The 14,969-nt window shown below is 39.4% G+C and overlaps 2 protein-coding genes across 15 annotated transcripts in view; both read right to left on the bottom strand.

Annotated features, from left to right (window-relative positions):
• Nucleotides 1–14,969, bottom strand: part of LOC138616434 (sodium- and chloride-dependent GABA transporter 2-like) — a 318,896-nt gene that overhangs the window by 225,553 nt on the left and 78,374 nt on the right. The window lies entirely within an intron of this gene.
• cadpsb (Ca2+-dependent activator protein for secretion b) overlaps nt 1–14,969 on the bottom strand; it is a 66,767-nt gene that overhangs the window by 41,544 nt on the left and 10,254 nt on the right. For all 14 annotated transcript variants that reach the window (XM_069690677.1, XM_069690678.1, XM_069690680.1 and 11 more), the window contains exons 2-3: nt 11,788–11,901; nt 9,350–9,682 (exon numbers count right to left, since the gene is read on the bottom strand). In XM_069690677.1, coding sequence (XP_069546778.1) covers nt 9,350–9,682; nt 11,788–11,901 — 447 coding nt within the window. The remainder of the gene's footprint in view (nt 1–9,349; nt 9,683–11,787; nt 11,902–14,969) is intronic.

Genomic DNA, 14,969 nt, shown 5'->3' with positions numbered 1-14,969 from the left:
GCGACTTTAGTGAAAAATTTAACCAATCTCGTCTCACCCTGGTGGTGTAAATCCTTGAGTCTTGGTGTGTGTGTATGTGTGTGTGTGTGTGTGTGTGTGTGTGTGTGTGTGTGTGTGTGTGTGTGTGTGTGTGTGTGTGTGTGTGTGTGTGTGTGTGTGTGTGTGTGTGTGTGTGTGTGTGTGTGTGTGTGTGTGTGTTAGGGGGGGGAGATATGATGCTACAGTTTTCATGGAGCACATGTATACATTTCTGTTTATAGCAGGAGCACGTGACATATTTTTGGCTCCAGCCCCCCTGTGACACTGTTCAGGATAAAGTGGGTATAGATAATGGATGGATGGATAGAATATCAGCATCAAGACTGGCTATTAATACATTTTTATACATTTGTAATTTCTGATTATTTTTCTGTTTAGATTTTACTACTTGCAGTTTACAATTGGTAAAATAAGGGTGAATCGTATTTTTGTATTAATATAAAGCAGCGTAACAAGTTTGTCTGTTATATTGCAGGCTTTTTTTAAGGTCATTAATATTTTGTGCAATATGAGTAACTATTCATAGATTTCTACACATTTTGACAATTTAAAGTGTTAGAAAATTTGTCAACGTTGTTCCCTACATTTAGTATCAATTGTGATCTCTGTCACATACTGTATCTGGTCAACACGACTGTATATAAGGAACCTGGAAACAACCTGAAATATTGTCCTGATGGAGGCAAGATACCCAAAAACATCTTGTGAACAAAAGCAACATTTAGATTTTTAGTACAAATTTGATTTCAATTTTGATTCCATCACTAAAATGAAAATCATCTCCACACAGCTTCATGGACTCTGCAACTGATTCTACTCGTGACATAGAGCTTAAAACTCCTCTGGTCTAATGGGACGCATGCCAGAGCTGACCTCTCTGTGCCTTATGAAATTTCACCCACTCCTATTACATTAACAGGCCTTGTCTTTCAGGCTTTACCATATTGATTCTCTGCCCCTTCCAGCAATCCTTTTTAAAAGTGAATGAGCTGAAGTCAAAGTGGAGCTGTTAACAGCAGGGCAGGGGGAACTCAAAGAGGGAAAAAAAGGCACAGATAGTCATCTGTACATAGAAAAAACACAATTAAAAGCAGCAGTCTTATAGGAATTATGGGCAACTTCGTCACGCAATAACTAGAAAAGCATTTTCATTGTTGAAATTTCTTATCTACCGATTTGAAATAGATTTTGTTCACTGATGTGCTCATTATGAAATGAAGTCAGCCATATGCATCTTAAATAGAGGACAGTTCGCATGAACTGTCAAGCCTAGTGTGTTACAGTACCAGCATTGGCCACTGAACACCCACCCTACTACATAACCCAGAGTTCCTGTTTAGTAGAGCACATAATCAGACAATGCCACCAGCTGCAGCATAATGTCTGCATTGGAACCACAGTGGTACTCAGTACAGATCTGCCACACAGAGAAGTGTGAGCATCCATAGGAAATATCACAAGCAGGGTTTTTTTTTTTTTTTTACCATTGCTATGTCCGGTAGCAAAAAAACAGACACATCCCCCACTATAACAGTGACTGATACTGATTGCCTTTCTGCCTGAGTTGTGCTTGAACAGCTCCTTTCCCCCTGCTGCTGGCAATCCCGTGTTGCCTGTCAAAACACTCAGAGAGCTCTGGTGAGCACTGTTGGAGTGCCGTGCAAGCGACATCTGACTCGTGTGATCCCAAAAGAACTGTCAGTGCCATGCCCGGAAATTCAGTGGCTTGGCCTGGGAATGTCTTACAATTCATTTTTACTGTTTTATCTGTGTGCCTCCCTCTCCTACAAAACACACCTAAATCCACACGTCCAGGAAAAATCTAAAAACTGCAAAATTGTTCATGACTGACATGGAAAAAGCAGCAGCAGACAAAAGCAGTTTTTTTGTGATTTTTTTGTTGTTGTTTTTTTTGCAGATTGTAGCTCATCTACAAAATGGCTAAAATGGGAAGAGGAACCCTGAAGCATGTAATGTGAAAGGGTATGGGGGCTTTTTATTCTATTACTGCCATCTCTGCCTTGAAAGAAGTGAAAAGCAAAGACTGTGGAAAGGGGGAAAAGCTGAGGGCATTTTCTGTGTGAACTACTAACCACCTACTGAGCCCCCAAGCAGCCCCATCTTATCCGGCCTACAAGTACTGAAAGGTCACTGCTGTCAATGGCCCGATACAGGTGGACAGGCAATCTCATAAAATAAGACTGGCTAAAAGGTAAGTTTCCCTCTGAGTTACTGAAGCTGACAGCAGTGCTGCAGCTAAATAAAGGTGACACAGCTTCAGTGTTAGCCGAGCTGACAGCATGACAGCAGGTTAAAGGTGACTGAGCAGAAGCAGGCGGGTAGTTAAGAGCCCAGCTGATGATAGATTCCTGGGTGGATGCTGGGACATTAGCAGCTGGCACCAAACACAACCAGTGGCAGATTCTTATAAAGAACAAAGATTGGGAGGGCAGGGCTAGATTGGTTATGGATGGCACCTGGAGGAGTCAAAGCAGCTGGTCTATATTTAGACTTGCTGTGTGTGACTCCGTGTCTGTGTATTGAAAAGCGCAAAGTGAGAAAAATGCTTCTGTTGTGTGAATGTAACATCATCTCTCTTATTAGAATGTGATTTTCCAAAAATCTTCATCTCAACTTCTAAGAATGTAATCAACACATTTCTCCTCTCTGTTGTTCTGAGATTTGATTTATTTTGTAATTTAATCCTGCCTAAAGTTTTTTGCATCAATTAACAATGGGTCAGATTACTACACAAAGGAGCCATTCATTAGAGAACTGTACAATTCCCCTAAGCCCTACAGAGCATTTTAGTCAAATCAGAGCTAAAGAGAAAATTAATCTTCATTTCATCAGGTCACCTGAGACCTGACCCCTCATAAAAGCTAAGGTTGCTTTGTGTTTGCCGTCTCTATAAAGATGCAACTGCTAACACATTTGCCACATTAACTTTATAAAAGGTGATTCTACAGTTTTTACAGCTTGTTGCACTACCCACAAGTGGCCAAAAATCCAGTACTAAAGTACATCGTATTATAAAGGCATCTTTAAACAGGTTAATTTGTAAATGAATAGAAACGGGTTTAAATAATTTGTAAATAAATCCAACTTTTTAGGAGAAAGTAAATAACAATAGGGCTTTCGCACCATCGGTGCTCGGGCCCTAAGTAATCCAGATTTGAAAAGATGGAGATGGTTTTATAGATGAGTGATGACATCTCTATCCTAGACAAACAAGCCCTCTTTTATTTATTCTTTCTTTGTAAATAACGTTGTGCAGATTCCAAATCGCATGGGTGCAGTCAACCTTCACCCTGCATTTCAGCACCCTTGCTTTTCAGTTAAGAGGTGGCTCGGCAGGCATAGTAAATGCTTTCATCCTCTCCCAATTCTGGGTGCAGTGAAGAGGGTCCATTACGCAATTATATGAGCTACAGGCTAAACCAGGAAGAGCTCTGGCCTCATTTCCCAACCAGCAGTTGCTGACAAGACAAATTAAAGAGGAAAAGGAGGGGCCTCTTTCAAAGCCTGTCAGAAGCAAAGGTGATTTGAGTATATTGTGTCAGACCAGGAGGGGCCCAAAGGCCATGATTTCTGGCTCTGTAGGGGGTAAAAGTCTGATCCCGATGTGCTTGTGCTTCACTTTGACTCCTAGGCTTAGGCAATTTAATCAGGCACTTGAGATTAGAGAATAATTTTAGTGAGGGAAAGTTCACTGGTGTGAATAAATAAAACTTCAGACTGAGAATCTGTAAGCAGTGTTAACGTTACCTGTGCTGAGGCGATTAGTCACTTAATTGAATAGTCATTCAACAGAAAACTAATCAAGAGATTTGATAATTGATGATTTACAATTGTTCAAAAAGAAACATTTGCTGGTTTGTGAGGATTTTCAGAATTTCTTCATCATGTCTGAGTGAAATTAATATAAAGAGATTATGAATGAACAACTTAAATACCCAATGGCAAATGATAAGTAATGCCCATTTTCCTGTATATTTTAAACAAATGTATTCATTAATTAAGAAAATGCATTTTTTTTTTTTATGATGGCAACAATTTAATTGCCAGCCTAAATATAGGTACTGACAATTACATACTCCTTTTAAAACCTGCATTAATCAATGTTTTTTATATTAATGCTGAACAAATTGCTAAATTTACACTGAAAGGCTCACTCATATTACAAAATCACAGAGATTCAGCACCAAATCTGTGATTCTTCAAACAGTGGGGAACATTAGCAACTCTCTAGCTGGCAAAAAAGCAGAGCACAACAACTCGTCAGGCACACTTGTGACATACTTTGTTTACATACAGTGCATCTGGAAAGTATTCACAGTGCTTCACTTTTTCCACATTTTATTATGTTACAGCCTTATTCCAAAATGGATTAAATTCATTTTTTTTCCTCAAAATTCTACACACAATAACCCATAATGACAAAGTGCTAAAAGGTTAAAATTTTTGCAAATCTATTAAAAATAAAAGATCAAAAATATAACACGTACATAAGTATTCACAGCTTTTGCTCAATACTTTGTTGATTTGTTTACAGCCTCAAGTCGGGCTGTCATGTGCCTTTTACTGAGGAGTGGCTTCCATCTTGCCACTCTACCATACAGGCCTGCTTGGTGGAGTGCTGCAGAGATGTTTGTCCTTCTGGAAGGTTCTCCTCTCTTCACAGAGCAATGCTGAAGCTCTGTCAGAGTGACCATCGGGTTCTTGGTCACCTCCCTGACTAAGGCTCTTCTCCCCTGATCGCTCAGTTTGGCCGGGCGGCCAACTCTAGGAAGAGTCCTGGTGGTTCCAAACTTCTTCCATTTACGGATGATGGAGGCCACTGTGCTCATTCAATGCTGCAGACATTTTTCTGTACCCTTCCCCAGATCTGTGCCTCAATACAATCCTGTCTCGGAGGTCTACAGACAATTCCTTGAACTTGGGCTTGGTTTGTGCTCTGACATGCACTGTCAACTGTGGGACCTTTTATAGACAGGTGTGTGCCTTAACAAATCATGTCCAATCAACTGAATTTACCACAGGTGGACTCCAATCAAGTTGTAGAAACATCTCAAGGATGATCAGTGGAAACAGGCACCTGCACTCAATTTTTAGTGTCATGGCAAACGCTGTGAATACTTATTGTCAGGATCCCTGTCTGACCCTGTGTGTGTTAACCTCTGTTTCCCCAGATCTCCTCTCCTAATGTTTGCTGTTATTCCCCCGTTTATTGTGGTGTGCCATGTGCTTTGTGTTTTGGTCTGTGTCTTTCCACTTCCTGTCTCCAGAAACCTCCCATGGCCACACCCCTGCTCATGCTGAGCGGCTGCTGACAATCCACCTGATTACCACCTGCAGGTTGACACACCGGTTCCTCATCCCACTAATCACCTCCCAACATTATATCAACCCTGGTCCTGCAGTCCTGAGGTGTCAGTTCATTGCGTCTTGTCGTCTTCAGCCTGCCGTCAACTCTGCCAGCCGGCCTGTGTCGTTCCACGGAGCTCACCCAGTTGACCTCAGCCTGCCATCCTGTGTCGGACCAAGGGAACCACACCGTTGATCCTGCCGGCCATCCTGTGTCGGATCCAGGGATCCACACAGTTGATCCAGCCTGCTGCTCCCAGAGTCTTGTCTCTGGTTCCTCCACATCTGTCCCGTGGCTGTTCCACCAGTGTGGTTCGGACCAGTCAGTTCCTGCCAGAGTTCCGCCTCTGGGTCTTCCATGTCTGTCTCACAGCTGTTCCACCAGCCTGCCTCGGACTAATCCGCTGTCTAAAATACAGTCTGTTCTATACCTGATTCCTGTACTGTGGTCTGCTATTGGGTCCTATCCTGAACTCCCGTGACACATATGTACATGATTTTTTTTGTTTTTTATTTGTAATAGATTTGCAAAAAATTCAAAACTTTTTTTCATGTTATCGTTATGGGGTATTGTGTAGAATTTTGAGGGGAAAAAAAATAATTTAATCCATTTTGGAATAAGGCTGCAACATAACAAAATGTGGAAAAAGTGAAGTGCTGTGAATACTTTCTGGATGCACTGTACATTACTCTTAATCTAAGGGAAATTAAAACATTACTTTTTACCCGTTATCCAGCAGCGGGCTGTATCTTAAACATCAATTCAACTCTAATTACAACCACCACTAACCATCACACACCCACACTAAATAAAGTAATCTAGCTCTGCCTCATTTTAACCCTGGAGGGCAACATTGGGATACTCTGAAGGGGAGAAGCACACTTTGATTAAAGACCTAGTTACATTTACAAGAGCACAATGCTACATTTTAAAGCATCAGAGATCCTATGTCAAAACCTAGCATATGCCTGGAGATGTACGAAATGCAAGGCTTTTATTCTCAAATATATACAGGAAGTTGCTGCATTTAGCTGACCATTAGTGTAACTCCATCAGTCAGTGAGTTGGTGAAACGTTTTGGACAGTCAGATTCACCGCTCATGGTTTTAGCTCAGGCTGCAGTGAGGGAAATGCAAAATCAACATAAAAACAGACTTCACAACAACTCAGTGAGACATGCTCAAGGACAAGCTAATGTTTGAGCCAAAGAAGAATAGAGCAGAGCAAACATTTTATGATTCCAAGCAGACAGCAGAAATCAGTAAGAAATCTTAAATATGTCTCAAGACAAAACCAACTGTTATAACAACATATAAAGCAGCGTTTTCGTTTTCAAGTCATTCTTGAAAATTCAAATTAGAAATAGAGCTAAAAGAGGCCCAGAACATTTTCTAAGAGATGGTGGAGATCAAATCAGAGCTTAAAGAACAGTTACCTAATGACTTACATTGTGATAGCAAGAAGCTAATAAATGCTCATGTTGCTCCTTGTTTGTTGGATGTGAAATAAACTGGTAAATGGTGGTGTTGTTCTCGCCAACCTGTTTTTGAGCTCAAAAGAGCTTTTTTTGCCCCCTGGTAGACCATCATTAATAAATGCAGCATTCACGGTATGATAGACGTTTATAGATTTGTATACATTAAAATTGTATATAATTTGGTGACTGCTCAGTGACACATTTAAATTACATAACTTAATGTGATGATTTTTAATTAATGGTGAGGATTTTTACTTTTTAAAATGGTGAAACAATGTGAGGCATACTTTTCACTCACCAAGATAATTTTAAGAAAGTGCCATTACTGTTTGAGATTGTTTTGTGTGCATACAGAACATGCAACAGCTTAGCAACTATTGTTGTATTAAGGATCATAAATCCTTTGACAAAGCTGAATGCCTGTTAAATGTCATGCAGTGTCTGACATGTGCGGATCAGAATGTGCTGTTCTCTCAGCAAAATGTGCTGTGTACCAAAGACAAGAAGAAAAAGAGCTTTGAGAGGACAGCTTTGCCTCAGTTGGTTGTCTATTTTTACTCTCTCTGTGGTCTGCAGAGTAATTTCTGCCACTGCTGTTTAACTTAAACTAAAACTAAAATCATTTCATCATACCAAAAACAAGTATTTTTGTATTTAAGAAAATTTTACCGTAGGGAACATTATAATTGGACAAAGGTTCTGTTAACATAGTTAAACCAACTGTGGTTTGGCAGTGTAGATACCAAACACATTTTCTTACAGTTATTTGGTGATGCTTGGTGTCACCGCAGCGAAATAACTGTAGCCATTAGGGAGTAAGTATCCTCAGAGTCTGGCTGGCACAGCAGCTGGCCATACCAGTCTAATCAGTCTGTTAGTTATTTCCAGGGGCTGCTCTTACTTCATGAGACAGAAATAGACCAGTGCTTCGTTTCAACTATTTGGATGTTACTGCAAAAAATTTAAATCCCCAGCGATAGCAGCTAAAAAATGATGGTCTCTGAATCCAAGCCAATCCATGAAAACCTTTCATCAAATCCCAGCAGCCCTGAGCCATGCTGACTGGATTGCCGCATCTCCTTTTTAGTGAGGATTTGATCATTTAGTAGAGGGCAATTTACAGCGGCTGGTTGCTTACTGAGAGATGCTCAAAGTCACAATTTGTACGGTCTGATATATTCATTACAACAGCCGATGAAATGAGAGAAGACTAAGGGTAAAAACAGAAATCTTAATTTTCTTAATCAAATATTCTACTATTCATTAACATGCAGGAGTAAGGCTTGTCAACATAAAACAAACCTGTCTCTTTTTCTCAACCACATCCATGTGCTATTTCTACCAACCTGTAATAATTATACACTACAGTATGAAGCTGTAGCAGCACATCTCTGACGCATTATGCATTCATGATGCTGTATTGTTCAATGTTCATCAGAAACTCTGCATTGTTCTGAGTAGGATCTGTTCAGAGAAATGGTATTATGTACTGCATGTAGATTTCTGACCCTATACTAATTGCTCTGGTGCCAGCATATAACAAAAGTAGGTTAAGCAGCTTCAAAGGCTCGGGAGGAAAAATACACACTAGATATGAAGGCTATGGCGATGTACTGCACCTTAGCGTTAGAAGGAGCTAACTAATGAACACTCATGCAGAACAGAGCCCATATTGATTTTTGTCAGCTGAGACATTTGAACAATACTAAACAATCTAATTTGTTCAACAGCAACTCATAGCATCTGCTTAGATTTAAACGTCAGCAGATGTTGACAGGAGAACGACACCTGATCCAAAAAAATCAGCAATTTAAAAATCTAATTGGCTAATAGCTAAATTAAATTAGGGGGTTTGTACTTTATACATTAAATAATGAGCAGATGTAAAGGTGGCACAGGCTTCCTCCAAATCTTGCCGTGGTAGGACTTTTAATCAAGCTCCCAAATAAAGACTACATTAGTGCTGCTTTCAGCATTCCCATAGAGAGCCATAAAGACGGCAAGAGAAGGAGAGTTATTTCTGACACGAGCACCCCTGTACCCATTATTATCCACTAGCAATCTCAACATATCTCCCCTATAATGAAGTACTGCTGGCCTGGTATCAAGGGATGATTCTCGAGGAGACGTATTTGCTTTTACATTGAGTCCATTTCAAGTCGGATATAAAAATTACAAGTTAGACAAATATTTATACTGTAACTTTAAATAAAGTAATAAATTAGACATTAATATCATAAATTCACAAGTCACCCTGTTCACTCCCTATAATAAGCTGACTAGCCTATTTAATAACAACGATATAAGCTACTCATGTTCTTATGATTATACCCAGAGCCCAGAAATAAAAATTCACATACTTTTGGGCGATAAATCTGTGCTTTCAAAGGATGTAACATGTGGGAAAATGATGTCAAAGTGTGAAAGCCTTCAGAGACGTGCGACCAGTAGGTGTGATGACTTACCTGACAGGCTTGATAAAGCAGCTGGTGCTCAAACTTTTTGATGCCGAGAATATTCTGGAACATCTCATACAGCTGGTCCTTGCTGAGGATCAGCTCAGAAGCCGCGCTGGCGGTCATGCGCTGCTGCGCCTTGCGCGGATCCTCGTCTCCACGGTAGATGGTGTCAAACTTGGCCATCCAGGAGCTGAGCACCGTCTCCTTGCTCAGACCGTCGATCTCTGGAAGGCTGCGCACACGCTTTTCAATGTGCCTCTTGAACACCTCCCGGAAATCGTTGGCTGAGAAGCCGCCACTCTGGACCATCTTAGCCACACGGTCGCTCTTTACGAACACCTACATTGTGAGAGACTAGTGTCACAAGTTGCACTTGTGTAAAAGATGCATAAAAAAGCAACTATTATTTTAAATGATTATTAGTAATTATATGGCAGCTCTAGAGTAGATGGCAGAGGACATGTGAAAAGTCTTTCTGTCGCATTCTGTCGCCAACAATAAATATCTGTCTTCAGTTCAACAAAATCGCTGAAATTTTGAATTGAAAAATCAGAGGCATGTGTGCGTTGCTGTTGCTTTTAACACAGGCATTGTGTCTCCTGCTAATGGCAGACTGACAGGGACAGAGGCAGACAAGGCTATAATGTCACAGCATCAAGTCAAGTAACCATCTGAGCTGACTTGTCACTTTGACAGTCACATTTTGTTCTTAGCATCAACTGCGGCTAAAAAGCAGAGACTACTAAAACATCTCAGAGCAGTGGTACATTTTCCTTGTTATTTGCTGTATGTTTCAGAGGACAAAAAAGGTTAACAGGCTGAAATTAATAAAATGTTAAGTCAGTCTTTTGGTTTCCTTTCGACCCCAGCATTTTTGACCAAGAGAGGCAAACAGTGACAAACAAAAAAGCTAACTAATACAGCTAATAACAGTGGCCCTCATTGCTTGAGTAAAGATACCACTTTTAGTAGATGAGAAAATGTTCTCAAATGAATAGGATCATATTTATTTGAGATAAAGTGAAACAGATCTACACACTGCATGAAAGGTGCTAATTAACTCAAAAGAAAAGACTTAAAACATTTTCTTTTAATTTTACACTGTACTTAGACTTTGTGTTTATGTCTTCAAGGTAAAAAGTGAGAACAAACAAAGTTTCCATATATCGACAATCATCAGTCTGTTACCAAAGTCGAGCAAGCACATTTCTTGAGCCATAATGATTTAAAATATTTCCAATTAGGTTATCATCCAGCACATTTTCCAGGATGATTTTGTATTTTTGATAATGTCACTCAACATTTCACCTATTGAATGAGATAATTAATATCATTACAGTAATGTATCCATACAGTCCATCCGGATGTAATTGTTTTTACATGTGAGCTTTTGATGTGAAGCCCATATTTAAAAAATCTATAGAGAACTCCACTCTATACTGCATAGTGCTCATTATATTTATTTTTACAGCCATTTCTACCTGTTCTGGTACAATGTGACAGGACACAAGTGTAGAGAGTGGAAGTGGAAGTCAAATATCTCCAGCTTGATCAAGCTCTTCATTTTATTAAAATGTGTTTGCCCTTATGTTTGTTATGACAGTGATGATGGCTGGAAAGGACAGTCTGTGCAGTACAGTATGCAAAGGAGCATTATACAAGAGAGGTCTCAATTTAAAGCGTTCAACTGTTCTATTTTGAAAAGTCTGACTTTGGGATGCAGTTAATATATTTCACCCTCCAGACTATAAATTGTTGCATATTTTGCATCAATATTAAATATCACAAAATAAACTATATTCCTGTTTTCTGTCACATGTCACAGTGCAGAAATCACCATGCAATTATGTTCTATTAAAAAAACTCATTATGTTTGTGTTTCCTGACAGTTCCAATCTCATACTTCACTTTTTCCATAATGGTTTGTTTTTTTATCATGGATTTGGCCTTTAACGTATCCCAATATATGCCGTATACCTTTTCTACTCTATGCACAGTATTAATGACTTTTTCATCTGCAGATTGAATGGGGGCTTGGAAAAGATGGCTGTGTCAACCACATGCTCTGACTCATAATCTGTGCACTGAAAAGCTTCAGCCACCATTTTACCACTCAGCCTTCTGAATTCAGGCATTTTGACATTGAATAGCAGGATTGTGTGCTTTTTTTTTTACTGCTTGGTTTGAAAGCTGGTTTGAAATCTTATACAGATTTAATCTAGAGGAAGCAGTACATAGACCACAACAAATAATGTACATCATAATGGTTTATGAATATTTAGCTGCATCATTATACTAAAATATACAAACATTAACATGTATAAGTGAGATGTATACAATAATACCAAAATATAGTGACTATTTTCAAAGCATCACATCTCTGTGCTTGAATAAAAAGTGCTTGGGATCGTGATTGTGCTGCTACAGCTAAGGCATGTTATTACCTCACTGTAACTCTGCACGGCGTTGATGAAGGCCTCGTCAGCCACAATTTGTGTGTCTCCATTGAGGAAGGCCTGGAAACGATCCTTGGTCTGCTGAAGCTGCTGCTTGGTTATCTTTGGAAGCAAAGACAAACAGAGAACACCTCAGCAAAACACAGAACAGGAAAATGTGTCAAAAGAAGCACGATAGTTTAAACAAAACAAAATATTAAACTTGTTTATATTGGTTGTTTTCACACAAGGCACTGAGTGAACAGATGAGCCTCAACGTGGTTTTCCACAGAAGTTTTCTCCAGCTCCTCTTGGGGGAACAGTAAGTATTTCCAGGCCAGCTAAGTGTTATTCCTGCAGGTTTACATACAACAGCTCAATAATGAGGTCCTCAAAAATCCCTGAGCTCCACGAGCTACCACATGGAGTAAGTTCATAAACCTCATTTCAGTGAACTGTACCCTCAAACTCATTCAGAGAATGTGACTGCAGGTGAGGGTGGCAGCTAAGATTTTGAAACTGAGAGCTATGCTTTACCGTTGTCTTTACATTCTGAGTCAGCATTTTCACAGCAAGTGCCTCTAAGCGGTGGCAAATCAGACCGCCCTTTTTATCATCCCTCACAAATGAAATCCCAAGTCAGCTGAAATCTTCCACCTGGATAACCTCTCACCCCATCCCAAACCTGAACCGAGCAATCCACCAACCCAAACACATCACACTCGGCTGAAAACCGCTCTAGTGGGCATTGTAGATCACGGTCCAATGAAGCCGAAAAGAAAACATCATCCGCAAATAGAAGGGATGCCACCATGACATTACCCAAGTGGACACTTTCCAGGCCTCAGCTGCACTTTGACATCCTGCCCATAAATATCACAAACAGAAGCGGTCAAGCCAGAATAAAATAGAAGTACATCACTTTTTTTTTTTTGCCATGGCTCATGTTTGGTCAGATTGTCCACCACCTCAGTCCAAACTGAAATATCTAAAAAACTATTGGATGGATTGTTATGAAATTTTATTCAGGGGTCCGTGTCTCTCAAACCTCTTTACCTTGGTGATCTTCTGACTTTTCATTGAGCATCCCCTTTCAGATCAAATTGTATCTGTCAAATAATTGGTTGATCTAATAAACCTATGCAATGACTTTTTCACCAGACGCCTTTTGCTAATTAAGAGCATGCCGATATTCTAACCCTGAGTGGTAAACATGATATCAAGCTTGCTAAACATCAATGTCAGCATTGCCATTGCAAGCATGTTTGCATGCTAATGTTAAATGTTCAGCTGCATCACAGTAGTGATGTTACACCTTTTCAAATACCAGCAAATCGCAGACAGTCTTTATGTGTAATCACACAAAACATTCTCAGATATACAAAATGACATGCTTTTCTGTTTTTAATTTCCTGAAATCTACATGTGGGATGTTTTTTTCCATCTCTCCCGTTGTTTCAGTTTTGATCTTCAAACAGGTTTGGATGTCCTTTGATTGATTTCACACTGGGTAACTGAATCAGTGACCTAACGGTCAATAGATTGACAACCTCCCCCTCACAACTGCCTTCAATCCTACAGTTCAAGCTGTTGTATATATCATACAAGCAGGAGGACCTGCTGGTAATGTGTGTCCATGTGCATTCAGCAGCACATTGCAAGTGACAGACTCTGGTGTAGGAGTGAGATACAAAAGTACCACATATCATGTGCCTGTGAGGCAATCTCAACACCATCTGCGTGTCCGTCGTACAACCCCAAACCCCCTTTGATAATATTCAGAAAATGAGGATCATCTAAAAGCTATAAGATTTCACAATCAAAGCTCAAGTAAAAGTGCCACAATGAGAAAGAATTTAGGTATGTAAGCAGAAAAACAAAACACACATGCACCAGAGGTAAATAATGAGGTGACCTACCCATTGCTTTCATTGAAAATAATTTGGACACCATTACTCAAGATATTAAAAAGTCATCTCACCAAGACACCACTATCACTAGCCTTTTTTTTTTAATATAATTGTTGTGGTAAAGTGAATGTCAGGATGATACACCACATGATGCCCAAACATTTCAACTTACAAAATAAGTCAGCACATCAACAACATCAGAGATCAATTCTTAAGCTGCTGCTTCGAGGTTTCAGGTGTATTCCATTTTGCAACAGCTAGATGTGGGATTAAAGGAAAAGTGTGAAAAACCATGCTGTTTTAATAGACCATGGTGTTCAGGAAAATCCTGAGGCAAGTCATGTTAATATGAACACCAGTATGCAAATTAGTCTGGTCCATGGAGACACACAGAGGCTGAAGTTGACACATGAGTCCTTGGTTACTTGTCCATTTCTGAAGGTGAAGCTGAGAATAAAAAACTGTTTAGGCTTTGTATTGTCTTTCTTTAACTTTGCATTATAGTGTATATTACATTTTATATCAAGTACATATTATTAATAATCTATCCTTACATTTAATTTTGTCACCTGTACGCATCTTGTGTTAAATTCTGAAATACAGTTTCATAAGTAGCTTTCTTTGACAAAGAAAAATTTTGAATAAAGAAACAAATTGTAAACAAGCATGTGCTTCTTTAGGCTACATTGGCATGCTGATGAGATACATCTGATCAAAACAGGAAAAGAAAAACTTCAACATGAGAAAGCTATATGAATGATGTGTAATACACAGAGGAAAATATAGCCTGAGATGGCTTCTGTTGGTGGCTGGGCTTTTGAAAAGAGGCACAAAAGCAAACTTGAACTAAGCTGACCGAAATGTTTTAGGGCAAAGCTAACACTTCTGCTAGAAGACCTGAGGTCGTACAAACTGTAGCTTTCTTGATTCTACCAAACATGGGTACATACCGCTTTAAGGAGGACATTTTAAACAGAACAGCTGTTTAAAGTAATCTGTTGTGTAAAGACCAAACAGATTTCTGACCAGTAATTACTTGAATTGATTTGATTGTATATTAATGAGCAGCTGTAATTAAAGCTGAAACAGTTATTCAGAGAATCAACTGACAGAAAATGAATCAAGTAACTATTGCAATCGATTGCTTTCATATGTTTTCAAACAAAATACCACAAATTCACTGCTTCAAGTCTCAATGCTGTTTTCATTTGATCATTTACTTGTTGTTTATAATAACAAGATTAATGCTCTGGGTTTTGGGGTATTTTGCTTTTCCTATTT

The sequence above is a fragment of the Brachyistius frenatus genome, unplaced genomic scaffold, assembly GCF_029030835.1.
Source record: "Brachyistius frenatus isolate BFR_SWC_R1_liver_20210118 unplaced genomic scaffold, ASM2903083v1 Contig_10, whole genome shotgun sequence".
Taxonomy (NCBI): Eukaryota; Metazoa; Chordata; class Actinopteri; family Embiotocidae; genus Brachyistius; species Brachyistius frenatus.
This window is presented reverse-complemented; position numbering and strand designations above follow the sequence as displayed.